Source organism: Hemicordylus capensis, chromosome 3, assembly GCF_027244095.1.
Source record: "Hemicordylus capensis ecotype Gifberg chromosome 3, rHemCap1.1.pri, whole genome shotgun sequence".
In the NCBI taxonomy this organism is placed as follows: Eukaryota; Metazoa; Chordata; class Lepidosauria; order Squamata; family Cordylidae; genus Hemicordylus; species Hemicordylus capensis.
In genome coordinates, this window is record NC_069659.1 from 6819328 (window position 1) to 6847142 (window position 27815).

The 27815-nt window shown below is 42.7% G+C and overlaps 1 protein-coding gene across 3 annotated transcripts in view; it reads left to right on the top strand.

The window, feature by feature from the left end:
- FCHSD2 (FCH and double SH3 domains 2) overlaps positions 1-27815 on the top strand; it is a 237891-nt gene that overhangs the window by 142492 nt on the left and 67584 nt on the right. For all 3 annotated transcript variants that reach the window (XM_053308747.1, XM_053308748.1, XM_053308749.1), the window contains exons 6-10: positions 4216-4349; positions 4761-4815; positions 5963-6091; positions 26242-26364; positions 27544-27639. In XM_053308747.1, coding sequence (XP_053164722.1) covers positions 4216-4349; positions 4761-4815; positions 5963-6091; positions 26242-26364; positions 27544-27639 — 537 coding nt within the window. The remainder of the gene's footprint in view (positions 1-4215; positions 4350-4760; positions 4816-5962; positions 6092-26241; positions 26365-27543; positions 27640-27815) is intronic.

Consider the following 27815-nt stretch of genomic DNA (forward strand, 5'->3'; position numbering starts at 1 on the left):
CATAAAAATATAACTTTTCCTCCACCCCTTTTCCCCACCTTGAGTGGTACATATCTTTTAGCACCGATGGCACTAAACCTATAGGATGGAGCCATATGTTGCTTAGTTTGTGTTCTTTAAACTTAATGCAATTTTTCCAAGGTAGTTTAACATCGTTACCAGGGCCATAGTGAAAGTGTGTGTACAAAGAGAATTGTTACCATTTAAGTACTGCAAACAGGAAGAGAGGGAATGTCTGACAATTCAGCTCATTTCGTGGAGTTTCGTACTGATTTAAGAGTACAGTTACACTTTCTTCTACTCCTGTTTTATCCAGTGTATGTAAAGGACTGCTCATTCCCATTCTCAACGTCTTTTGACGTATTTGGCAATCCAACCTTTTCAGCCAAGCAATTGTGTTTTACATTTAAGCAGGTGTATCTCTTGTAATTTTGCAGTAAATGTTAGCAGCCTCTGTTCTACCATTTCTCACTCAGAGTGGCATATTTCAGAGAATTAACAGCAGAAGTGCTTTCCTGTTAAACTTTTTAAATTCATTGGAGGTGAACATTGCAGATAATTTTGGTTTTCTGGAATTTTAAAATTTAATTTTTATTTATTACATTTGTTGTACACCGCCCCAAACTTTCATCTCTGGGCGGTTAACAATAGTATAAAAAAAGTTAAAATATATGCAAAAACTTAAAACAATTTAACAGTTTAAAAATCAACCATGAATTAAAATTTAAAGAACAGAAAAAGCTTGGGTGAAGAGGTGGGTTTTCAAATGCTTTCTAAAAATTGTCAGAGATGGGGAGGATCGTATCTCAGCAGGGAGCGCATTCCATAGTCTCGGGGCAGCAACCGAGAAAGCCCGTCCCCATGTGGCCACCAGCCGAGCTGGCGGCAACTGGAGACGGACCTCTCTGGACGACCTCAATGGGCGATGGGGATCATAAGGAAGAAGACGTTCTCTTAGATACCAGGGCCTAAGCCATTTAGGGCTTTATAAGTTATGACAAGCACTTTGTATTTTGCCTGGAAACCTATTGGCAGCCAGTGTAACTCTATCAACAAAGGAGTGATGTGGTCTCTCCGAGATGATCCAGAGACCAACCTGGCCACCGCGTTTTGTGCCAGCTGAAGCTTCCGGACTGCGTACAAAGACAGCCCCACATAGAGCGCATTGCAGAAGTCAAGTCTGGAGGTTACCAACATATGTACCACAGTTTTGAGGTCATTCATCTCAAACGGATGCAGCTGGCGTATCAGCCGAAGCTGATAGAAAGCACCCCTGGCCACCGCCTCAAGCTGAGAAACCAGAGAAAGGTGTGGATCCAGAAGTATTCCCAGACTGCGAACCTGTTCCTTCCGGGGAAGTGTGACCCCATCCAGAACAGGGAGATCAAAATCGTCTCTTGAGTTCTGATCCCGCACAATAAGTACCTCCGTCTTATCTGGATTCAGTTTCAGTTTATTCCCCCTCATCCAGCCCATTACTGCTTCCAGGCAAGCATTTAGGGAAGTTATGCCATCTCCTGAAGAAGTTGACATGGAGAAGTAGATTTTGGTGTCATCCGCATACTGATAACACCCCACTCCAAATCCCCTGATGATCTCTCCCAGCGGTTTCATGTAGATGTTAAGAAGCATTGGAGAAAGTACGGAGCCTTGAGGGACACCATACTTAAGCTCAGATTTTGAAGAGCAACAGTCTCCAATTGACACCTTCTGGAATCTGTCTGAGAGGTAGGAGCGGAACCATTGTAAAACAGTGCCTCCCACCCCCAACACCCTCAGACGTTCCAGAAGGATACTATGGTCTATAGTATCAAAAGCCGTTGAGAGATCCTAAAGGACCAACAGAGTCACACTTCTTCTGTCAATTCCCAACTGGAGATCATCCATCAGGCCGACCAAGGCAGTCTCCACCCCATAGCCCACCCGAAAGCGAGTTTGAAATGGGTCTAGATAATCAGTTTCCTCCAAGACTGCCTGGAGCTGAGAGGCCGCCACCTTCTCAATTACCTTGCCCAACCATGGGAGGTTGGAAACAGGCCTATAGTTGCTCAACTCTGAGGGATCTAATGCAGGCTTCTTAAGAAGAGATCTAATAATTGCCTCCTTAAGACAAGGAGGCATCCTACCCTCCCTCAGACAAGGGTCAAGAGAACAAGTGGTAGGCCTCACCGCTCTGAGCAGCTTGTCCACGTCCTCAGGAGTCACAAACTGAAACCGACCCAGTCAAACCACATAAGAGGAGTTGTCAGACACCTCCAATTCAGACATCGAATTAATTGTGGAGTCTCCGTCTAAGTCAGCCCGAATCCAAGAGATTTTATCTGCAAAAAACTCTTTAAACACATCGCAGCGGGTAACTGATGGCTCCAAATTCTGATTCAAGGAAGCGGGGGCACTTACTAGCCTCCTCACAACCCTGAACAACTCTTCTGGACGTGAACTCGCAGATGCAATACGGGCAGAAAAGAACCGCTTCTTTGCCGCACGTATTGCCTGAGCATAGATCTTTAAATGTGCTCTATGTCGTAATCTGTCGGATTCGAGCCGAGTCTTTCTCCATTTGCACTCCTGTTGCCTACCTTGCCGCTTCTGCCCCTGTAGATCTTCCGTATACCAAGGGGCCTGTTTTGAAGCGGGTCGGAGAGGACGCTTAGGAGTAATCGTGTCTACTGCCCTGGTCAGCATGTTATTCCAGTTTTGCACCAGGGCATCAAAAGGATCACCGGCAGAGCCAACATTAAATCCCTCCAAGGCTTCTTGGAATCCTATTGGATCCAATAACCTCTTTGGGCGGACCATTCTAATAGGCCCCTCGCCCCTGCAGAGATGGAAAGTGGTTGTAAGCCTAACCTTAACCAGATGGTGGTCCATCCATGACAATGAGCAAATCACAGGAGTCCCCACCCACGGAACACCACCCTGATCAGAGTAAAAGACCAAATCCAGCGTGTGACCTGCAGTGTGCGTCGGTCTGGAAACCACGTGGGATAGGCCCATAGTTGTCATGGCCACTATGAACTCCTGAGCTGCCCCGGAAAAATTGGTCCCAAAGTGAACATTGAAGTCCCCCAGCACCAAAAGTCTGGGAGACTCCAACGCAAGTTCCACAGCCAAGTCCGTGAGCTCACTAAGGGATTCCGTTGGGCAGCGGGGCGATCGGTACAGCAACAGAAGTCCCAATCTATCCCTGGTCCCCAAATTTAACATACTTTCTTAGAATGTGTTATGTGAAGCCTTATTTTTGATTACACTACTAGTCTCACCCATGATTGTCTACTCTAACTTGGCAGCAGCTCTCCAGGACTTCAAGCAAAGGTCATTCCTATTCTGAGATTTTTAATGGGAGATGCCAGGAGCTGAATTTGGGACCTTCTGCCTGCAAAACTTGTGCTCCTCAACTGAGCTGTGCTTTTAAGTCAAATATGTTGGCATTTAGCTGCTTTTACCCCAATCCTACACTTAAAATGCGAGTCATTTACACACATGAAAAAAATATTCAGCCCCATTGCTAAAAGAACTGAGAAGTAAATTAGAGGGCCATCAGCCAAGGTACCCACAAGAATTGGCATGTGAGGTCAGACCAGTGGTTTCTCTAGCTTGGCATTCTGTCCACAGGCAGCGCCCTGCCAGCTGCTTCAGGAATGTTCCCGTGTAAAGGTTTGATAGGGGAAATATAAAATAGAAATGTTAATTTATCTAAAATATATTATAATTAAATCCATCTCCGAGTGTGTAATAATCACATGTACAGTGTTTCTGGAAATTGAGGTTATATGGATGTCACAGCTAGTACCCATCAGTGGGCTTTTTTTCTTTCTTTCCTGGACCTTTTAAAAAAAGATGTTTATGTTACTGACCATTGCCTCATCCTGTGGCAATCAATTTCATAGCTTAATCATATGGTATACCACCTTTTTGTGATAGCTTAATCACTCTTCACTGAAGATCTACAAAGCCCTTCTGCCTGCAGTACTGCAGAGAATAATCAATCCAAATTTAAAAGAGCTACAAACCCTTTCCATGGCTGTAAATGTCAGAGATGGCAATACAGTCTGCAGCGTTCTCTTAGGGCAGAAAATGTGAGCTTACATCAACATGCCCTATGTGAAAATGATCAGAATGTAAATAATTTGAATGAGAGATACCGTAGTAACTACAGTTCTACTTCAGTGTAATAAAAATAATTTATTTATTTATTGCTGTATCTTTATTCAGTGTGTGGACCAGCTGACCAGGATCCAGGCTGAATTGCAAGAGACAGTAAAGGATTTAGCTAAAGGAAAGAAGAAGTACTTTGAGACGGAGCAGATGGCTCATGCTGTCCGTGAAAAGGCAGATATCGAGGCCAAGTATGTTGCAGCATCTCTACGTTTCTGCATGTATTTAGCATTTTGTAACATTGTGTAATGCATCTTAATTGATTATTGACAGTATAATCCAACTTTGTAGCAGCCACACCTCTGGTAGCCTATAGAATCACCTCTAGGTTACTTAGAGGGAAAGCTTTTGTAAGTTGTTTGTTTTCCCCCTTTCAGGCCATTGGCCACAAATGACTTCAATATTTGTGAGCAGATGCAGTAATAACAAGTTTGTGGATTGATCTTCTGTGGACAAATTTGGTGTAGTCTTTTGATGAGTTGTCTCTAATTTTTCCCAGTACTGTATCTACATCCATATTTTGAAAGAGAAGTTCTTCCAAACGAGTTGCTTATTCAATGTAATGCATATCTACTGATCCATATTTCACGTTTCTGTTACAGGTCTAAACTTAGTCTTTTTCAGTCGAGAATAAGCTTACAGAAAGCAAGCGTAAAGGTGAGCGTAAAAATAAGCGACACAATATAATTTTAGGGATATGTTTTGTCTAGAGGATGAATCACAGATGTCCAGAAGGCAGAGCCTTGTAAAACTAGACAAGCTGTGGCTTAAGCAGGCTCGTTTTCCAGTGTGCTGTGTAACTGGAAGCCATTCAGAATTATATGGGAATCTGAAATGCTTGCACATCTCTCACCAGCATCAAGAGGGTCATTAATGGGTAGTTCTTCTATCTCTGCCACAGGCGGAGAAGCAACTTGGCTGAACTCTTCATAGACAAGGAGTTATCCATGCAACCGAAAACTGTTCTCTTGTATTGGCTTTAGAGAGCAGAATTTTGGCAGAGCTCCTGGCTTTGGCGTACCTTCAATCTCTCACTGTCCTTTTTGTGTGAGTGTGCTAGTACTATATCTGTCTAGATAGATATAGATATAAAATGCTTGATCTACTTAAGTCCCATACAGAAATGTATCTCCTGTAGCTCTTTGCCTACTCTTTCAGTGTACATCTGGCAGATATTATGATAAAATAAGTGTTTACTTGCACTGACACCATGTCACCACCGCATCCTCACTATAAAACACGCACGCGTGCACACACACACACTAACACACTCTCTCACACTCTGAGGAGCACATATTAATCCTCCACACTTATTAATTTATTTTTAGAATGTATATGCCACTTGATAGATCTATATCTTTAGGCAGTTTACATAAAATTGTTGAGGGCCCCCACAGACCTAGAGCTAGCCCTGAATAAGAGTAACTGACAAGTCCCAAGTCAAATCACATCTTAGCTGTGAGCTTTTGTAACACTGGGTAAGTCACTAACCCTCTCACAGCTTTTGACCTTTCTCTGCAACTCACCTGCCATACAGAGTTGTTTGTTAAGGATGACTGAAATAAAGTGTGCAGAACACTTTGAACATTTAGAATGTGCCATATAAATACTAAATATTACAGGAGCTGATGGGTTTTTAAGATTATGTGATTCAGCTATGCCATTCCCGCCCCCCCAACCCCCAAAAACAGAATAAAAATGTATGTACACTAGGAAAATGTGCCAGACTGTCCAACATCACCTCCTAAAGTATTGCTTCACATATACTCATGCTTAATTACCACTTTTTCCTCCCTTGATACAGTTAAAAGCACGACGGTCTGAGTGTAATTCCAAAGCTACGCATGCAAGGAATGACTATCTTCTCACTTTAGCAGCCGCAAATGCACACCAAGATCGCTACTATCAGACAGACTTAGTAAACATTATGAAGGTAATGACTTATAGTTTTAATTAAACAATTTGCATTTCCCTCACTGTGTTATTGATCCTATTGTTATATTTCAAAGTACAGCAGGCTGGTTTGGATGATACTTGACCGGCCCAAGCAGTTAGGGGAGGGGGAGTGTGTGTAGAAGGGCCATTTGGATGAACAGCCCTCACACACACACACACACACCCCTGATAAAGGAACATGATGGGAGGATGTCATGATGGGTACGCTCTCAGTGTGCCCCATTCCTAATTGCATGGGCCAGTTGGGTACCTTTGAAATGGCCCAGTGTTGGGTAATGTATCTAAGCATTATTGTTTCTCCATGAGGACTATGTCTTGTTTGTGTCTCAGAAGACTTTAGCTGATTCTCTGAGGTCTTGTGTTTTCATTACCATGTTCCACCAGCCACATAGAAATGTAGTTATGGCTCAGCGCCATACTTGGCAATTCCTAGACCTGAGAGCAGAGACAATGGTTCAGTTTGAACATTGCATCACACCAAATCCTGATTAAAAGAACTTGACTCTGGTTTGGCACAGTGTATGAAATGCCCAAGCATGGTTTGCAGTCAGCTAGCAAAACAAAATGAGAAACTATGATTTGAAATGGATTTGCACCCTGTAGTTTGGCAAGATGACAGGATTAATAAGCCATCGTTACAGCCATCGTTCTGCCTCTGGAGGCTGCTGCACCATGGAGATGGGAATGAACTTATGAGTGCTGAGCGGATGCAAAACCAAAGCAGATGAGCAGCTGTAAGCCCTATGGTTGACGTGTGGTGTATTTGGAAGCTCGAAACAGTTTACACAGCAAAAGGAATAAGAGATGGTTCTCTGTCTCAAAGAAGCGAAAGAGAAGGGAAGCAAGGGAAATGCCAACAGCCACCACTGGAAGGGGCAGCTGCTCTTCCCCTGGTCAATGTAAGAGAAGCGCTTCTTTGAAAGGTGCTTCTGGGCCCCGTTAGCAGAGATTCTAAAGCTGTGGTTGGCACATACCATGGTTTGATGGTATTTCTGAAATGGGTCCATGTGCAACATGATTCAGTACTGATTGTCTAACTTATATGTACATTAGATTTAGTGAGCAAGAGTCAAAGAACAGTGCAGCCAGTACTGCTTGCCTAAAGGGGCTTTGGACTTGTGTGTGTTCAGCATCACTCTGCCCTGTGTGCCCCATGGCAAATCGCTTTTAAATCTGAGGGGTGTTGCAAAAGTAGTTGGTGATATGTCGTGAGGGATCTGCTGTGTAAAGAGAGAATTTCAGTGGGGCATTCTCAAACAAACCCTTGGGCACATCAGGAGTCGCTCTTTGATTATCAGTCTATACTTTGAACGTTACCTTTTAAAAAATAGTCTAAAATGGCTGAGCTTGGTGTATTACTTATTTCCAGTTGTATTCCAGCTGGTGGTAGATCTGAGCTGAGCAGATCTTCCTGTCTATAGACTATCCTTCCCCAATCCTTAGATTACAAGGTGGACCAAATAGAACTGTTCTTTTTTCAAAGGTATAGAAAGGGGAAAGGCAGCTTTTGCGCGAAAGTGAAGTTTTGAGTGTGGTGAATTAGAACAAAAACAAGAATTCTTTGGGTTTCTTCATATAGTTTGGATGGTACATGTTAACTTTATTGGCAACAATAGTTGCTCTCAGAATAAAGACTGTCCCTTATCAGTCAGATGTTAACTAAATAGCAGTTTAAGCAGCAACAGAGAAGACCCAACTTCTTCTGAAACAATATTATAAGAAAAATCTGTAGAGCAAATTTGTATGGAGCTGAATGAATGCATTCTGTGTTTTCAGTATCTCTAGCCAGTCTCCTTGCTTTCTAAAAATTCATTTCTGTTACCTCTGGGCTCTCTCCTTCCTCTTTTTCTTTCCATCTATACATTCACTGCAAGGGTAAGACTTTTGTTCCATTCTTGTGATGTGATTATATCACCAAAACCCCTTCCTCTTTTGCTTGTTTATCACATGAAATTGTGAAGTTCAAATATATTCATAAAAGATTCCTAATATTTTTCTCATCATCATGATTAAGTATCCAGCATAAAGGGCACATTTTTTTTGAGGTTTTGATAATGTGAAATGGTGTTTAAATTTAATCATGTACAACAACAAATATTTATATATCACTTTTCAACAAAGGATAGATAGATAGATCATCTTATTTATCTAATCATGTGCTTGTCTTATCAAGCACAGTGCAGTTCTCTGCATGTTTACTTGGTAGTGAGCCCCATTGAACCCAGTGGGGCTGACTTCTAAGTAAATACACATGGGAATAACAAATATTCTTTATTCATTCCAGTATAGTGTTCCTCCAGTGACTATTGCTGGTGTTTCGTATGTGTGTGTGTTAAGATCGTGAACACTTCAGGGACCAGGAGACCCTTTCCCCCACTTGTGACGTAAACCTCTTAGACTTATGTGTTGAAAAGCAAGGTATCAGTAATAATGCTCGTCAACATCCAAACAGCATACTGATGCAGCAGCATTTTTCTTCATGTCTAGGGAGCGGGGGAGATTTTTGGCAACGCTCAGGAACATATTTTCAGAAGATACAGAATGCTGCGGGGCGGGGCGGGGGGATAACTGAAAATCCAATCCCCACTTGCAAGAAAGAGCACGGTTTCTTCAATGCAATGTTAGTTTAGATGTCTGCCAATATGTAAAAGGCAGGTGATTAATGAATGGAAATTATGTAATTGATAGCTAATCTAAGTTGTCCAGAATTGCTGAGGGATCTTGTCCAGCTAAATATCATATTTCTTTCTGCTAACCAAGAAGCTCAAGCCACAAAAATATTGCTGAAGGACCTCATTTCTGGGCACAGATCTCCTTCTGAGCAGCTCATGTGCATTTAGGACTTATGCAGGAGCTTTGTGTGGCTCCACTTGGACTCTTGTCTCCAGGGTGAAACCCAAGGATTGAGATGGGCACTCTTAAACCCCCAGTTAGACAGCTGTGTGGTGTACTTTTCAAAATGCTGTTTAAATTATTAATGCAATCTGGGAAGATGATCCAAAAATCAATTTAATGTCACTTTTACCGGAGAACCTCCATGACTTTTAAATTATTTACAAATGTATATATAGTAGAATGCAGACAGCCTTGGCCTGGAATAGCATGCTGTAATGTAGTTCTGGCATATATTCAGAATACAAATGCACTGAACCAAAAAAAAAATCTATTGATCTGGTACGATTAGTAATTTGATGCCCAAGATGAGATCTCTCAGGGGGCTCTGATTTGAAATATCATTACATCAGAATCTAGTTGATATTCCTTATTCCAACCTCTGTGCTCTTCTCGTGTATCTTGCAAATACAATACAAAATACTAAAGCATGTCTGTTTTCTAACGAGCAATTTATCTGACCTGGAACATAATCATTGATGTTCTGGTTCCTTTGGGAGCAGAAATTTCAACCTTGGCAGCAAGATGGCTTGTTCTCTGTGCCAAAAATGTCCCAGTCTTGTACCAAGTACACTGTGCAATTATGCTAAATTGCATCTGCACAAATGAATTATTTCCAAAATTCGAGTTTTCCAATAAATTGGAATTGCTGGTAATGTGTGAGGTAGGGGAGGGGCTATATGGCAGCAGCAGGGTGCAGTTTTGTATGGCCCAGGTTCAGTCTCTGGTTAAAAGAATCTTGGCTAATGGGATTGGAAAACCAGTGGCATAAGGCAGGTTCATATGCTGCTCATACAAGTTGGCAAATATCAAGGAAGAAATAAAGGGCACAGAGATTGTAGATGGTGGGGATGAGCAAACATAAACTAGTCATGGAAGGAGGAGATATGAGAGGGTTAACCCACGTATCCACAATTCCTATACGGCCAGAAGTGACTGTGGGGGGGTCACTTCCACCCACCAGTTTGTCTCTGGGGAGCCATTTTGTGGCTCCTTTCCTTCAAAAAAAATGGACTTTTGTTTACTATTTTTCATGATTGCAGGGGGGCATTTGGGGGCATTCCTGGGCACATGGGGGGATTCTTTACCACGTAGAAACCTTGCGAGGCATGTCATAGTAAGTTTTTGTTGTTGTTCTTTTGCCATTTTTGGATGTTTTTCCTCCACTTTGGAACCTAAACCCGCTTTCTCTATAGCAATGATGACTCACTACTCGTGGCAGTAGGCAAGGAACAGAATCTCCACAAGTAACGATGTTCTCCTGTATATTGTCTCTCCAGTCAGATTATTTCCCCAGAACATTTGTGCTGTGTTTTCACACACTAGTCTACAGTTGTTTTTCTGGAACCCATCAGTTCAGAGATCTTAAGTGTTGATTGCTGCTGATTTGGGTGTTTTGAGGAGATGCTTCTTTCAGTATATCTGCCATTGCTGTGGCCTTGAAATTTGTACAGATGGTTTCTGTTTTTCCTTGAAAGCTTGCGATTTTGTTCCTTGTTCTTTTCTGAAATCAGGAAGGTTGGGGAAAGGTTAGATAAAAACAGTACAGTGCTTTATTTATTGGGGTAGGATAGTGGTCTGAGAATCTGCATTGTTGCAGATTCTATTGTTGTGTTTACAGTTCTGAATGTCTCAGCTTTCAGTTAGAGGATCAAGACTCCTGCACTTACAGTGGCAGTGAAAAGTCTGCAGAATTATTTTTGAATGTTGCTAAAGGTTTGAGCAAATAATCTGCGTGGGAATCGTCTCGGCACCTCTACCTGCCCTGTGGCCAGATGCTGCTGCCTTGCCTTTGCAAGATCTATTTTGCCAAGGATATTAACTGTGCATTCCTTCACAGTTGAAGCGTCTCTTGATTCATAAGCAAGGTACATAAGAACAGCCCTAATGGATCAGGCCCAAGCCCATCTAGGCCAGCATCCTGTTCCCCACAGTGGATCACCAGATACCTCTGGGGAGCCCAAAGGCTTGTGATTCCACATTTTGGGAAGGCAAAGGTTATATGTGTACACATGTTGTGTGCCCCCCCCCCCCCCCGATTGTCCTTGATGCCTGGCTTGGAATAAAGAGTTAGAGAGAACCCCTGCTTTACTGAGCAAAGGGTGCAACTTTTAAAGTGGTGGTTCTCTTATGTTTAGCAGGAGCAACAGTATTTATGTATTATTTATTATTTAAAATATTTATACCCCGCCCCTCCAGTACACTACTGTTCAGGGTGGCTCAAACATTAACAAAATAGATATAATGTAAAATAAGATTAATAAAATTAAACAAGTTAAAAGTCTAGGCTAAAACCACAAGCAGCAGATAAAATACTTAAAATCCTCTTTTAAAAGGAGGTTGGGGTTTTTTTAAACACTGAGGGAGGGAGCATGGCGAAGCTCTTCAGTCGCTATCCAGTCTCAACACAGCATCCTTCCAGTGGCTGTTGCTGGTGTCTACCTTAAGTTTCTTTTTAGATTAGACAGGGAGCCATATTAATTAATCCATCCATTCATTCTGTATTAACCTGTTTGATCACTTTTGCTTAAGAGCAGTGTAGTAGGTCGTAGAAGAGCTCCAGAGGAGTTTCTCTTACACTGATGGGTGTTCATTGAAAGGTGGGGTATAAATGATACATCACACTGTAGCTTACGATAGCCAAAGTTTAGAACCAACCATGGTTTGAGCTTCTGAACATACAGTTTAGGACAGTTCTGAACTATAGTTTAGAGCAGCTTGTCTGCTTTTTTCCATTCATCTTGCTTTTTTCATTCATTTCATATATTGCAGGGATGGGATATGCTTTATAAATAAATATTTATAAATAAATAAAATCATCTCTTCCAGCACTTGCGTTCATAAGTTTACTCCTTCCTCTATGGTACAAAAGCCTCTGAAGGAAGAGTGATGACTGTAACTAGGATTTATAATTAGTTAAACCATGGTTTGCAAAAAAACATGCCAGAGGATGGCTGGTTTGCCAGTGGGTTGCAAGCCATGGTTTGTCAATTCAAACCACATCAAGCCATAATTATGCTTCCTTAAAAAGGAGTTGGCATTATAGCAATTAAAATGAGCTGCTTTCTATCCTCTGCCTTGCTCACAGTGCTTCCAGTTAGCAACAGAGTTAAAAGCGTGTAGATGGGAAATAGTCGGTCTCCTCTGGGAACTGATCAGAGTCCTAGTTGCAGTAAATGTCAGCCTCTTTCAGGTGAGAACTTGCCTACTGGAGAGAATGGCATCGTGTGGACAATGGTGTAACTGGAATTGTGGCCTACTGAGCTGGTGCTTCCTTCCAAGACAGGAACCTGGACTGCCATGCCTTGATTCTCAGATGCTGCCTGGGTGGAAGCATATGTTGGCCTTCTTGGTGATGGTGGGAGGGTAGACCTAAACCTAATCCACATTTTATCTAAAGCCCTATGCTCCCGTGGTTGGAGCACAACTTTACCTCAATTCTGGTTAAAATCATGAGAGGTCTCAAACCTGATAACACATGCTCAAGATAAGGTGAAGCCTCATCTGCAGGTATTTTGTGAACCTGTAAAAGTATTTGTTTGTCCATACATAGGTGGACCAGTTTGCAAGGCCCAAGAATCAATATGCTTAAGCTCATGTCCGGGAATTGGACATGATGGTGAACCTCTTAGTCACTTCATAGCAGGAGTGTGTCTTCTTTTGCACAATGTAGATAACATGGCTGACCCAACAAATCAGGAGTTACAAGGCAGCGGTCATACTTGTACCACCCTACTGGCCAAGAAAGCTGTTCTCTAATAATTCAAGGCATGAGGGAGTGGTCATAATTCCACGAGGGAGCACGTTTTACCTGCAGATGATTCTTTGTTCAAACCTAGCATTTTCAGTTAAAAGGGTCAGGTAACACGTGATGGAAAAGATCTCTGCGTGAGACCCTGGAGAGCCATTACTTATCAGAGTAGATAGTGAGACAGTGTGGGACTAGATGGGCCACTAGTTTCACTCTGCATCAGGCAGCTTTATTTGTAAGGCAGTTGTCTGTGCAGAACTTAATGAAGCACCAAGGAGAGTTGACTGCCTTAGGATGCAGTGCTGCATCAGTAGTGATGCCTCAAGCCAGCAGGCTGGAAACTGAATAGCTTCCATTGAGAGTATTTGTGTTTATGGAGGGAGTCGTTTTCCACATTGCTCACATTTAGGAAGGAAAGAGGTTCTGTGATTATATTGAGCAGGGAACACACATCCCCTTTCTTACTTCATTGAGCTAGAAATGGTACACCAGAATATGAAAAATACATCAGATGTTTTTCTCTTATTTCTACCACAATTCTGGAGATAGTAGTCAGTGCAGGGTAGTGGCTGTGGTGTTGGACAGAGACCAGGGAGGCTCAGGTCCAAATTTGCACCAAGCCATGTAGCTCCCCGGGTTACCTAGAGTCAGACTTGGTCTCTCTCCTCCCATCTCTCTCTCCTGCCTCACAGGATGGTTGTGAGGATTGGATGGAGTGGGGGAGAGCCTTGTGGACTGCCCTGGGCTCATTGGATGAAGAGTGGGATAAATCAAGTGCTCCAACAGTTGCCCTAGGTTTTCTGCAATTCCTAACTTGTAAATAAAGCAGTGTTGTGATCGGGGTGGAATGGGGATTAGCAACTATTTTTAGCTGTGTTTTACTTGGCTAACTCTGTTGGGGTGGGATGGGAGGAAGAAATGCCTTCTATTTAAACTTTAAAAATGAAAACAGTCAATTTCGCTAGCAAAACCATCAAATATCAACACTTTTTTTCCTTCTTTTTTTGGGGGGGGCACTCTGGTAAGAACTGTATAGATCCTATAGTGTGTGGGGGGTGAATCAGCTGCAATATTCCATAAGAAAAGTGCATGAAAGAGGAGCCCTGGCAGGTGCCCAAAATAAATGCACTTATAAATTATATTTTCCTGGAAAATATTTACTTAGAATATATTTTCCTAGCGTGTATTAAAGCAAGGTCTGTAAATAAGAACTGTCTCTAAAGTTTTAAAACATACTAGAAATAGCACTTCAGATGCGTCTCTATAGTTGGCTGTATATGTAATCCTAAATTTACAGCTGTCCTTGGTAAATAATACTGTTGGTCTCATAAATCATGTTTCAGGCAATGTTTGTATTGAAGGAAAAGTGACAAAAAGGAACTGTGTTGGGTAGAGTAACAGGGAAGTGTTTAAAGATATGTTTGGGAGTTTTACTGGCAAATAAAATGCCTTCCGAAAGTGGAGAAATGCACAGCAGCGAACTACACCGATTGTGCAATGAATCAGACTTTCATATAACTAGCAGTCATTGTAACTGTCCTAAATGAATTGTTTCCAGCCTCTTGTACTTGTAGAAGTTGGTCATCCAGCAACGTGCTCTCTAAAGACTGTTCCTAATATCCCTTTCTATCCCACCAGCACAGATTTTGAACAATTTATTTAACAGCATTCAGACAGAGCATATCCTAGGTATCGCAAACTGGTGACCCTGCCCAAATCAGAAACCTCCCCATCTGCCCTGTTCATCTGTATTTATTTAAGCAGCAAGTGGTTAGATACCTTGAGGATATTTGAATAGTGGCCAAATTTTGATTGATTGATTGATTGTTGAATTTATATACCGCCTTTCATTAAAAACAATCCCAAGGCGGTTTATAAAAGTTAAAAAACATACAATAAAAATGACAATTAAAACTATTAAGCTAAAAATGAAACAAATCTGACTTAAAATATATAAAATACAAACTTAAAAACTATACGTGGGTAAAACACACAGAAGCAGCAATAGAAACAATCATGTAAAGACCTGGATAAATAGCCAAGATTTAAATTTGCTGCTGCTTCCCCACCCCCCACCCCCCATTTGGTAGCATGCAAAATCCCTTATTATTCCCAAATCCCTGTTGATCTGGTTTCAGTTTGCTTTTGGTTGTGTCCTTTATAGGGATAAAACACAAGGGGGCCTCCTGGGAAGAGACATCTTTGAAGACATTCTCAGTGCATTCCAGACAGGAACCAGGTCCCTGAGACATTCTGAAGTGCCCCCAGCTTGGTCAGGCATGTTCCTTTCTGATATTGTTCTGCATAATTCCTAGCCATTGGAAATCTCTGTAGGTTTTCTTGAATAAGCTACTCATAAACCAGGATTTTATTTATTATTACATTGTATATTCCGCTCTTCCTCCAAGGAGCCCAGTGCGATGTACTAAATACTTAAGTTTCTTCACACAACAACCCTGTGAAGTAGGTTAGGCCAAGAGAGAAGTGACTGGCCCAGAGTCACCCAGCAAGTATCATGAGGCTGAATGGGGATTTGAACCCGGGTCTCCCCGGTCCTAGTCCAGCACTCTAGCCACCACACCATACTGGCTGGTGCAGCAAAGCACAGGAGGAGGTATTCTTGAGGCCACTGCATGCCAGAGTCTTCCTCTGGAGCAGGTGCAGTCCAAAATATTTTGCTGCCTAAGGTGAAGGGCAGTAGGACATCCCTCCCCCATCTGCAGGAGGGTTCTGCTGGGTCAGAGGCGGCACAGGGGTTCCTAGTTTGTGCTGGGGAGGGCGGAAGAGGGGAAAGAAAAGACACGCTCCAGCAGGGCGAGGAGGAGAAAATGAACACCACGCCTCAGTGAGGGGACGAAGGGTGGTGACCAGTGTTCCCTCTAACAGGAATTCCCAGCTGTTGTTGACTACAACTCCCAGAATCCCCAGCCAAAGGCCATTGTAGCTGAGGATGCTGGAAGCTGTAGTCAACAGCATCTGGGCATCCCTGTTAGAGGAGACACTGGTGGTGAGAGTGGCAGTGGGCCACAGAGAGGCCCATGGGGTGATGATGCCTGTGGTGGTAGGGCCCCCCGCTGCACCCTCCCTTGCATCTGTGCCTGAGGCAAGCGCCTCAGCCTGCCTTATGGAAGGGCTGCCCCTGCTCCGGAGACTGGCCAGAGCTGCTTCTGGAGACGTTGGTGTGCTATTTCAATCGGGACTGAGTTTCAGTGGCCACTGCTAAGTGCAGGGTGGGTGGGCGTGTTTCTACCTTCTCAGCCTATTTGCATGGGGTGCGAGGGAAATCGAGACAGTTAAGGAAGCCAAACGTGGAGCTGGTGAATGAGGAAACACTTGGATATGAGGGAACATGATGACTTTGTCTGTAGTTGAGAAATGGGAGGAGACAAAGGAAGAGCACCTTGCACCTTCATGTGTGTGTTTGGAACCACCCAGTATGTGCTGGAGGTCTGACTTGGCCTTCACATCAAGGTGACCTCTCGCTCCTCCTGATCAAGGAGCTGGCTGATTGGCCTGTCTCCTTCCCAGCACAATGTTGTAAAAGATCTGTTGCCTTTTAAAAGCCCGATATACATAAAAATGAGAATTTACACCAGCCAGTCTCTTGTGTATGCTAGACTTTATGGCTTCCTGAAACATGCTTTACGTTGCAATGAGAGGCAGGTTTAGGCTTTCAGTGGTTTGGAGAGCAAGCCTGTGTAAAGAAATAAGATCTTCCTGTCTAACAGCAGAAGGCTGAATTGGCTCCAGAAGGAGGGAATCTGTAGGCTGGCAGCTGCAGAGCTGTACTGAAGAGTTGACATGGGGGTGTGTGGGGTGGGATGTATTATACTGCCTGCTGGTGGCTTGAGATTGGGAGGGAAGTAGATAGAAATCTTGACATTCTTTCGTGTTGTGAACTCTGCAGGTTGCAAGGGGTGAGGGGATTGAAGGTTGCCCTGTCAGGTGCCTCCCCCTTTCCATCTGTACTGGTCATCCTCTTTTGATTTAAGGAGAGAGGAAGACTTGAACAAGCACATTGCGCTTGATTAATTCTCTTGGGACATTCCTGCAGTCTGAAATTAATATTTAATGTGGGTTGTTGTTGTTTTTTAAAAAATGGTTAGAGACAGTTGATGTGTGCGGGAATGTGGCTGTATGTGCCCAAAACATTTGGGGCCAGAATAGCTTGCCTTCTAATCTTTTTCTTCAGCCTGTATTCCTGAAAGTGTTATGGATTTGTATTAATCACAGCAATTTATGGAGCACTGCTTCGATGTATCAAATTTGTGTACCACTCCAAACTTGCGTCACTGGGCAGTTTACAACATAAAACTAGTTAAAACACAAAAATAGAAACCTTAAAACAATTTTAAAAACAGTTAAATTAAAAAGCTTGGGTGAAAAGAAAAATCTTTAGGGACTTTTGAAAAGAGATGGGGAGGCTCTCATCTCAACAGAGTGCATTCCAGAGTGGGCAACAACAGAGAAGGCCCATCCCTGCATGACCACCAGACTACCCAGTGGCAGCTGCAGGCGGATCTTTCCAGATGATCTTAATGGACAATGGGGATCCTGGGAAAGAAGAGATTCTTTTAAATACCCAGGGCCTAAGCTGTTTTGTGCTTCATAGGTTATAACCAGTACGTTGTAACTTGCCCAGAAACCTATTAGTAGCCAGTGTAGCTCTTTTAATATAGGAGTAATATGGTCTCTTTGAGAAGACACGGAGACCGGGGGTGTGCACAAAACCAGTATGCCTGGTTCTGATCATGTTCAAACTGGACTTGAACAGAACTGGGCATGTTCGGTCCCCACCACTGACACCCCCCGCTTCCACTCATATTCGAGCCGGTCTAGGGGACCTAACATTTTTTTAAAAAATTTAAACTCACTGCCTATGTGAGGCTGCGGGGAGGTCTCTGGCAGTTCCCTCTCCCCTCTGGTCTCAAAACGGCCTGGTTTGCGTGGTTTTCAGGCCATTCTGGGCCTCTTTGTGCTGGCTGCACATGCGCATTGACCTTCTCTGTGACCCCGGTCATGCAGGTGGCCAGTGCACATGCATGGTGGCCTCCAAAATGGCCACCGCCAGTGCAAAGAGGTCCAGAATGGGCCGTAAACTGGGCCATTTTGAGGCTTGGGGGAGGCTGGCAGGGGGAGCGGAAACCATGAGAGACCTCTGCCATGGCAGCGACTCCCAGAGGCAGTGAGTTCTTTTCTTTTCTTCTTAAAACAATGTTTTTAAAAAACCCGGACTGGCGGGGGGGGGGTTCCACTTGAGCCAGGAGCAAGCCCTCAAGCCAGTTCACACATCCCTACCAGAGGACAGGGATGTGCAATTCCTGCCGCATTCTGTACCAGCTGCCTTTTCTGGACTACGTACAAAGGCAGCCCCACATATAATGCACTGCAGTTGTCAAGTCTGGTGGTTACCAGTGTATGTACCACTGTTCTGAGGTCATTCATCTCAAGAAATGGGCGCAGATGGCATATTGGCTGAAACTGATAGAAATCCCCTCTGGCCACTGCCTCAGCCTGGGATACCAGGGAAAGGTTTGGATTCAAAGCACTCCTAGACTGCATACCCATTCCTTCTGGGGAAGTGTGACCTCATCCAGAATGGACAGATCAAAATGGTCTCCTGAGTTCTGACCTGAAACAATAAGTACTTCTGTCTTCTGGATTCAGTCTGTTTGTTATTCCTCATCCAGCCCATTACTGCCTCCAGGCAGGCATTTTGGGAGTTTATGCCTTCACCTGATGATGATATCAGTATACTGATAACACCCTGCACCAAATCTCCTGATGATCTCTCCCAGCGGTTTCATGTAGATGTTAAAAAGCATTGGAGACAGTACGGAGCCCTGAGGGATGCCATACAAAAGTTCACATTTTGAAGAGCAACAGGCTCCAAGCGACACCATCTGGAATCTGCCCAAAAGGTAGGAATGGAATCACCACAAAGCAGTGCCTCTCACCCCAATCCTCTCGGACTCTCCAGAAGGATACTATAGTTGATAGTAAGAAGGACCAACAGTGTAACGCTCCCACTGTCAGTTACTAATTGGAGATCATCCATCTATATATCAGTGGTACTTGGCTCTTAAAAGGCTACATAAGATCTATCTTAATACTAATGACACATTCTGGAGATGTATCTCTCCTAAGGCTGATTTCTTGCATACCTTTGAGAATGTAATATTATCCATGAATTCTGGCATGAAATATTAATTATCTTAATGAAATAACTGGATATTTATATTGTACGAGAGGTGATGTAGAGGAAACGGACTTAGAATTCATATTAAATTTGTTAACTGCAGCAAAAATGTGCGTGGGGTAAGCTTGCGCCTCTTCCTATAGCAGATTTTGATATTCGTTATGTACTTGAATTATAAGTATAATGGCAATTGATCTGTATATATATTATTCAGTATCTAAATGTTGGTGCAGCAATATATTTAATAAAATACTGTTCACATTCACTACAAAAACACAAAGGATGCACACTTCTCTCTCTTCTTGTTAGACTTGAGCAAATGTGTGACATGAAATGGAGGCACCTATCTGTAGATTTAGGCTGGTATTTCTCCCTTCTTTCTACCTTGGCCCATTCAAAAATTCCTTAAATCTTAAGGCAGACATTTGAAATAATATTTTTAATCTTTTTAATTCACCAAGAGCAGTTTCCTTGCACCCTTCCCCATTGCTTTGCCTCCAATATTGACTATTGACACACTATATAGATACAGGGAAATGAGTGGGCATAATCCTCAGGCATGATCTGCAATTTAGCTTGATTATTTTCCTCATTGTAAACAGCTTGCAGCCCTACAGGTAAACTGTCCCCTTCCCCCTGGCTTGGGATTGTGTATGAGTACAAATAGCCAACAGGGTGTGAGATTCCAGGTACAAGAATAGTCAGTGTCTTGAAAACCAAGAATTCAATATTAAATCCTAGACTTTCATAAAACCTTCAGGCTATTTTTGGTTGTGTTATACTGTGTCCTTTGCCCCTACCCCAAACCATGGGGATTGAATAGGTCATAAAACAAACTAAATACAAATCAATTCACTACCACTCCTACGGGGATAGTGCATGTTCTCTCTTTCTCTCTTCTCACCATATCTCCCCTTCGTTTCTTTGCTTTAAGCCACAGCTCCAAACAGAGCATATTCTCCCCCCACATCACCCCCCGTAACTGGCAACTTTTCCCCAATGCACCACATCATTGAGCAGAGAGAATTCCAGGAAAGGAAATAACTTATTCTCCACTTGTTCTGCAAACAAATTGTACCTAACTGAAAACTTTCCAAAGTGTTCTACAGGATTATTTAAACTTCAATTAATTGGTAGAATGTGATAGAATCTCAGTGTTAATTAGCTAATGGCAGCATCTCCTGTGTATGCCATCAGTAAGAGTGTCATCAGTAGGTCAGACTATTCAGCTGAGACTTTGAGACACAGAAAGGAAGCGGTTTGGTAACTTAATTATACTAAACATGTGGAAGTAAAAGGTTTGCCACTGTTGCCACTCTAAGTCACTGTTTGAAACAGAGTCCAAGTTAGTCTAGCAGGAGCCCTGGGGAAAATGTCTTCATGCTGAGGAACCTGGAGTATCAGAAGCCACAGCATTACATCTTGCTGTTTTGATACTATTCAAAGCTGGGAAGAAGATTAAAAGAGAGAGAGAGAGATCTGGCAGCAACCAGATGAGTTAGTCTTGAAGTTCACATCATTGAAATGAGTGGGACAAGTTAGTCATGACTAAAGTCCCATTAGTTTCATTGGGATTTAGTCATGGCCAACTTAGTCCGAATATGGCCCAGTGATTATAAGGGCATTTCGCAGCCTTCTATAGATGTGTGCATTTTTAAAAACCTCCAGTCAAACCCTGAACATATATTGAGCATGTGCAGCTACTGTATATTGGCGGAAGGCTCCAGGTTTCCTGTTGGAAGAAGTGACGGAAATGCACGGCAAGGATTCTTTCTAAGAGACAGAATATCCGATTGCTGTGGAATGCAGCTGCTAACAATGAGCTGCTCCTGCCGTCTGTCCTTCCTGAAGCCTTGTTGGCCACCCCTCATATTGTCTGCTAATCAGAATGTTGCTGCTGAGCTCAGCAGAGTTAAGGTATGTTGAGTTCATTATTAATGTCCAGAAACTGTTAAACTGGAAATTCCATTCTATATAAAAATTGTCCAAAGCAGTAACAGTTCTGTTGATGTGGTAATAAGGTTGAGACTTGATTTCTAAGGATTATAGACCATTTCCTGCTGACTATTGAGTCTGTTGTTCACTATATAAAGTTGGTATCCCAGTCTTAGGCAAAGCCAGAAGTGAAGGAAAATGGAGGCAAAGGCCATTCCACCAGGGCTACATTGTAAGTTGGGGTGTGTAATCAGCACAGCAACACGTGGTGCTGTTCACTTTGCAACCCTGTGCAAATGCGATTTGGATGGGGGAAGGGGTGTCATGAACCCTGCCAGTGGCTGACGTCCTGACTAACAGTGTCCTTGCAGAAGGATGTCATGCGAGTGCAAAACTACTGAGCTAAGTCTAGAGTTTGCAGTCCAGATTAGTGTTGCGCTCCCACAATCATGTTTGCGCAACTGCGACACATCTCATTTGCTTTAAATGAACTTCTGCACAGTTGCATTGATAGTTCAGGTTCCAGCTTTTTAGTGCAGCTGTGCAATCATCTTGCTCTAGCACCACTCTCTTTATTATGCTAGGGCTTCATTAGTCACAATGTCAGCCAGATTTGACAGAATCGGGGGCTCTGTCCTGTGCCCTGTGCTGTTAAATGTTATTATTTGGCATTGGATGAAGGAGTAGGGGGAGGTTTTCTGGGTCTAACACTGAGCCTAAGCCAACAAGATGAAGTTCAGCAGAGACACATAAAGTACTGCATTTTAAGTTTTTAAAAAAATCAAATGCACAAGTACAGAATATGAGGGACCTGGCTTAACAGCAGTAAATGGATGAAAAGTTGAACATGAACCAGCATTGTCCATATTTTGCTGAGATTCTGCTGTGGTAGGGGCTACACCTGGGAGAGAATTGTCAATCTTTAAAGTTTATAAAAGTTTTAATTTCTTACAGGTGTGATACAACTGCTAAAATGCTAATTCAGGCTTTGGCTGCATCAACAGAGGCATAGAAATAATAGTTCCAAGTGAGTCAGATCTCACTTGAGATACTGTGTCTAGTTCTGGGCATCTCATTTTAAGGATATTGATAAACAGGAATGTGCTGGGTATCTCTGGCATAAAATGGCCTTATTTCATCTTCTGATTTTGCTGGTTTTTTACTTACATAGCTCTATCAATCTGTATGGCAAGTCCCTGTCCTGAAGAGTTCACAATTTAAAATTCTATATACATAGGAGAGCAAGTTACAGAGGAAGATGAAGGAAGGGGTGAACAGTTGCAGAATATAGATTTATTTTATTTCAGACATACTTCTGCTTAGTTACAGTAGCTTATGGGGATTGAGGGTGCACTAAACAGGAAAAATCTAACATACAACATGAAACAGTCTGGAGTGAAGAGAAGCATTTTGACCATGATTGCTCTGCAGTAAACATGCTTTAGCTTTCGCTTATTTTAAGCCCCTTTCCTCTAGTTTCAGAATATGGGTGGATAAGGCAGGGGTGGGTGTGGGTGTTGATTTCCTCCACCCTGTAAGGAAATTCTTAGCGGTCTACATCAGCTATATTGTTTCCTTATTAGTAACACAGCAATGTGATCTTAACCACGATTAAGAGATCAGCAGCCTCAAGCCTGCACAAAAGCTAGATGGACAATTTATTCCTGAATTCATATGCTTGTTTTGGCATGGCCCTATTTCAGGAGTGGGCAGTCATAGCCCTCCAGCTGTTGTTGAACTACAGCTCCCATCATCCACGGATACAATTTATTGCCTACTCCTGCCCCATTTTGTCCAGCGTACAGAAGAATATATAATGATGATTTACTGTTCTTTAACCAATAACCCTAGATGTCCTTGGTAAACATTTACTATTTGCATGCAGTGCATGGTATCTCTCTATTTAGTTTAATTATAGGGTATTTACTTTGCAATTGTCGTAAAACTCTCACACTTCCAGTAGTTTCTTAATGACATCTTAAATCTTCTCTGGCCTCATCTGTGTCATGAGACTTCAACTGATTTATGAGCAATAAGGCTGCTCATTTGAAACATCACAATATAGTTTGCCTTCATTATCTTGTCCCTGTAATTCTAGTTCTTCCTGGACTTATAACAGAAACTGCAGATACACAAGCATTGTGGGCTTCCACATGACTTATACCTGTATGGGAGGCAAATGCCAGAAAGCACGCTGAAAGAGCTATCAGAATGAGTAGAAGAGTCGTACAGTTGTTCCTGGCATTTGAACCAGTCATTTAAAAAGAAAACCCTTTTGTTAACAGACTCTGTTACAGATTTAGGAAGTGGGCAGCAGGTGTGGTTCTATCATTGTTGCCCATGTTATATACTTACCCGGAATGCTGTCATGATGATGTAAGCTGCCTCTCCCCATGCTCTTGACACTAGCTGGCCTGCCTCAAGGGGAGCCCTGTGTGGGGAGTCGAATGTTCCTAAATGTAGAGAGACCTGTAGAGGTGAGCTGGTCTTGTGGTAACAAACATGACTTGTCCCCTTGGCTAAGCAGGGCCCACCCTGGTTTGCATTTGAATGGGAGACTTGATGTGTGAGCACTGGAAGAGATTCCCCTTAGGGGATGGAGGCGCTCTGGGAAGAGCATCTAGGTTCTAAGTTCCCTCCCTGGCACGAATTTCTCTCAGCCCTATCTTGGAGATGCTGCCAGGGAGGGAAGATGCTCCACCTAGATGCTCTTCCCAGAGTGCCTGCAACCATGGAGAAGCCGCTGCCAGTCTGGGTAGACAGTACTGAGCTAGATGGACCAATGGCCTGACTCAGTATATGGCAGCTTCCTATGTTCCTGTTGCACCTTGCAGTGCCCAGGCCCTTGCTCCAACCCTCTCTCTGCTCTGCCTATCATGATAACTGCCGGGTCCCTTTATCACCTGTGCCTCTCTAAGTTGCCTTTGCATTGTCTTATGTGAGCCTTTTTGTAGCGAACCAGAGTCAGCACATGAAACACTGATGTGAGCTGTTTAATTATGTGTGAATTAGTATTTGTTAGCTTTTTCCTTTTGGGGTGGCTCTAGAATTTTCGCTCACTTGATTAAGCTTAGTTTGCTCCTGAATTGTATGTTTGTTTTTGTAACTCGTGAGTATAATTGTCATAAATTTTAAAATAGCTGAAAGTGTTCCTACTTTATTGCAGCTGGTTATAATTGCCAGAAATGAGGACCATTATTTGCAACCAAAAAATGATGGCTGTGATGTTTGCTGAACATCAGTTGGGCTAAACATTTTCCTATTTAACTGACTACCTGTGTGATCTGGGATGTGTTGACGAGCACTTTGCACTAAACTTGAGTTGTTAGCTCTGAGTGCAGTAGGTGAAAAGTGTAAGGCTACTTATTTTGGGTTGCACACATTCTACCTTCTTCCATAGCTAGATAAAGCACACCATTCTCTTGCCCTTTAATAATGCTGTACAATGATGAAGTGGTGATGTCAAAGGTGGCAAAAGCTGTAACAGTCAAGGGAACTCGAGTTGATAGAAGCATAAGGATCAACAACAGTCTTTCATTCTATAAACACATAGCTATGATATTAAAATGGAACCTCCATATTTAGAAGCAGTGTGCCTCTGAATACCAGTTGTTGAGAGCAAACCATGGCTTGTGAACTTCGCAGAAGCATCTCTCTGCTCCCTGTTGGAAACAGAATGCTGAGTTAGATGGCCTGTTGATCAGATCCAGCAGGGTTCTTATGCTATATGGTGTGCATTACATTTGTGCAAACATAACAAAGTGGTTAATTGCAACTACTACACTCTCAGAATTGAAGGTGATATTATTCAGAAAGCTATTTCAGAACACTGGCTGTAAGGAATAATAGGCAGTCCGGTGGATAATGTGACGGGCTTGAATCTGGACTCGAATCCCAGCTCAGCTGCTTACTGTTATCTCTGGGTAGGAGCACTCATGACTAGTTAAAGCATTTCTGCTTTCCCACAGAGGTGCTGAAAAGTTTTCCCTTGTGGTGATGCTCACTACAGGCATAGCAACCCATTGCACCTTGTGGTGTACATTGCCCCAGCCATATGCAGCAGCTGCCTTCCAATATTACCAGAGGTATGTTGCAGGTGATTGAAGCCTTACACACAGGAAGGTGCTTTGAAATGTTATGCTCGCTGCAAAGAGTCCAGCTACAAGGAAAAGCTTATGGCAACCTCATCGTGGGTGCTGTGACATTTTAAATTGATCCTCAAGTGTATGTTTGTAAAAGGGAATAAATGTCAACTGTTCTCAAAGATTGTTGGGATAAAGAAATCATTGGTTAATATCTCTGCTAAGCTTAGGTATCTAGAAAGTGAAAATAATGAAAAATATTAATTACTATGTATGCAAATAGACAATAATGTAGCATTTTCCTAACTATTGGTACTCAGGCCCAAACTAGATGTGGCGCATGATACAGATGTACCTGTCTTCCTCATCAACTCCACAGAAATAGCAGCAGCTTTAAGAGGAAGGGGTTGGTTTCAGATTGCAGAAAAAGCGTGCGTGGGAAGTGTTAAAACACCCTCTCCCAGCGTGACATGCCCCTGATTTTCCATGTCATACCTTGTTTGGCCCTTCATACTAAGGCATGAAACATTTGCCCTCAGTGGTATTGAGTGGTGGTGCCTGCTAGTCTAGTGTGGGGTGGTGGTGTTATGCACTCGAGTATTGGAAACCTGAGAGCTACAATGGATGTGTTGTCATTATGATCATTACAAGTAAAAGCAAAAGGGACACAACAGTTATGTAAAATGCATAGTAAGTCTGATGGAAATTGTCTTGCAGGGCTGTTCAGTGTGTGTGTGTAAAAGAAAGAGAGAGGAGAGAGTGTGTGTGTGTGTAGAGGGGAGGGGGGATCCCAATTTCCTCAAATATTCAAGGCAGTTGCCAACAACTTTTTAAAAAGTTTAATACAATAATTGAAACAAAAACACATAATCATAAATTGATTGAAAAACACAGAGAAAATGCAACCATTGAAACAAAGAGGGCAAAATGGAACCATAACCATGAATTGTCAAGGAAATTCACATTTTCTATTTAAAAAAAAAAAATCTCTGAGACCAGATACCTGGAACTTGTGCTATAGGTACATTTCTTTTCTAACGCAAAAACACACTTTGTATGCTACATTGTCTCTTGGTATGCTCTGTAGTGCCAGCTAGTGGGAGTGGAAAGCAACTTCAGTACCATGGAGTAGGCTCATGAGCTATCCAAGCTGAACGAGTATTCTACTGCAATAGGGTTCAAGATAGATAAATGCTTCTTATATAGATAATAAACAATTATGTTTGACTTCTGGAGTGAATTTTTGTTTTGTTCCTTCTTTACTGCAGGCTCTTGATGGGAATGTATATGATCACCTTAAGGATTATTTAATGGCATTCAGCAGGACTGAATTAGAAGTATGCCAAGCTGTACAAAGCACATTCCAGTTTCTTTTGGAAACGTCCAGTCGGGTAAGCTTTGTCAATAAATGAATACCTTTTTGTGCTTAGGAAGGTCAAGGCCAAGGAAGTACATTACTACAGCTGCATGACACTTGCACTGGCCTCCATGATGGGAAGGGACACCTGATGGCGCCAGCAGACCCTCACTGGGAACTGCTGCTGCCTTCTTGTCTATGTACTCCAATTGCAGGCATATAATTAAGGACTTCTGGTGTTACAGTAGGAAGATGATGTAGGTCATTAGTAGAGCATGTGCTTTTCTTATAGACAGTTCAACCCTTGGCATCTCCAGTTAAAGGATCTCAGCAGAGACCTCTGTCTGAAGTTGTGGAGAGCTGCCGCCAACTGGAGTAAACACTAGGCTTGCGTTAAGCAGCTCTGGTTGACTTTGGATATCACTTTGGAGTTCCCCAAAGGTCCCTGATTGGCTTAGAGATGCCACTGTTATCTCCCAAAGCTGTCAGCCTTAATCCATCTTGCTTCCTCAAGGTCATAGCATTGAAACAGCTCTACTGTAGTTTTTTGCAGGCTTCAGCCACAATAGTGACTCTACATCCACAAATTGCCTGTCACTCTGAAGGTTGTGGATCTGCTGCTTTGAGAACAGCAAGAAGTTTTATGGTTTGTCTGAAAGAAGCAGCAGTTCTGCTTTTTGCAGTTTTCCTCCCATCTACCAGAGCAATCTAAGCACGCACAACTAATTACAGCTGCTTCCACATTTTGACTAATTGTGCTAAGTCAGCTACCAGGTGCAGGGTGGGCTTGTTCTGTATCTTGGTATAACGGAATCTCCCTCCATTCTCTGAATGGAACGTTTGCATTGCACCTGTTGCTTGCCTGAACTTTGCCATGATTCAGCACCTTTCAGAGCTCTATCCAGTTATGTGGGTACAGAACAACAATTATCCAGGCCACATAATCCAGCTGAAGTGTATATGTGTACACACTGCAGATTGCCATGGCTGGGTCTCCACTTGGATTGTTGCCCTACTCAGTAGCTTTTCTAATATAGTGGGGAACATCAGTCTTCAAAGGCGGGGGGATCCATCAATAGGGCAGCCACAAATCTATATGTATTGCAGCTGTAAAAATCTATTGGTTTGGCCATCATAGTTCTAAATGAATTTTCCATATTCTTTAGTATCAGTAAGAGCAAATACCTTTACACTTATTTATTCTCTCTTTCAGGTAGTACGAGATTACAATTTCCAGCTGTTCTTACAAGATAACTCGGTATTTCATAAACCACAGCCCTTCCAATTTCAGCCCTGTGACAGTGACACTGTAAGTGCATCATCATTTTTTAATACAATACCTCCTTTTCTGTGCTCGAAAAGGGCTGCAATCCAGAGAAGCTGTTTTGAAAGGAGAATGAGTTTATACAAAAATCTGTGCGCAAACTTCTACATGAACCTGATCCAAGGAATTGTAAAATCCACACTTCTCTTTGGAGACACTAC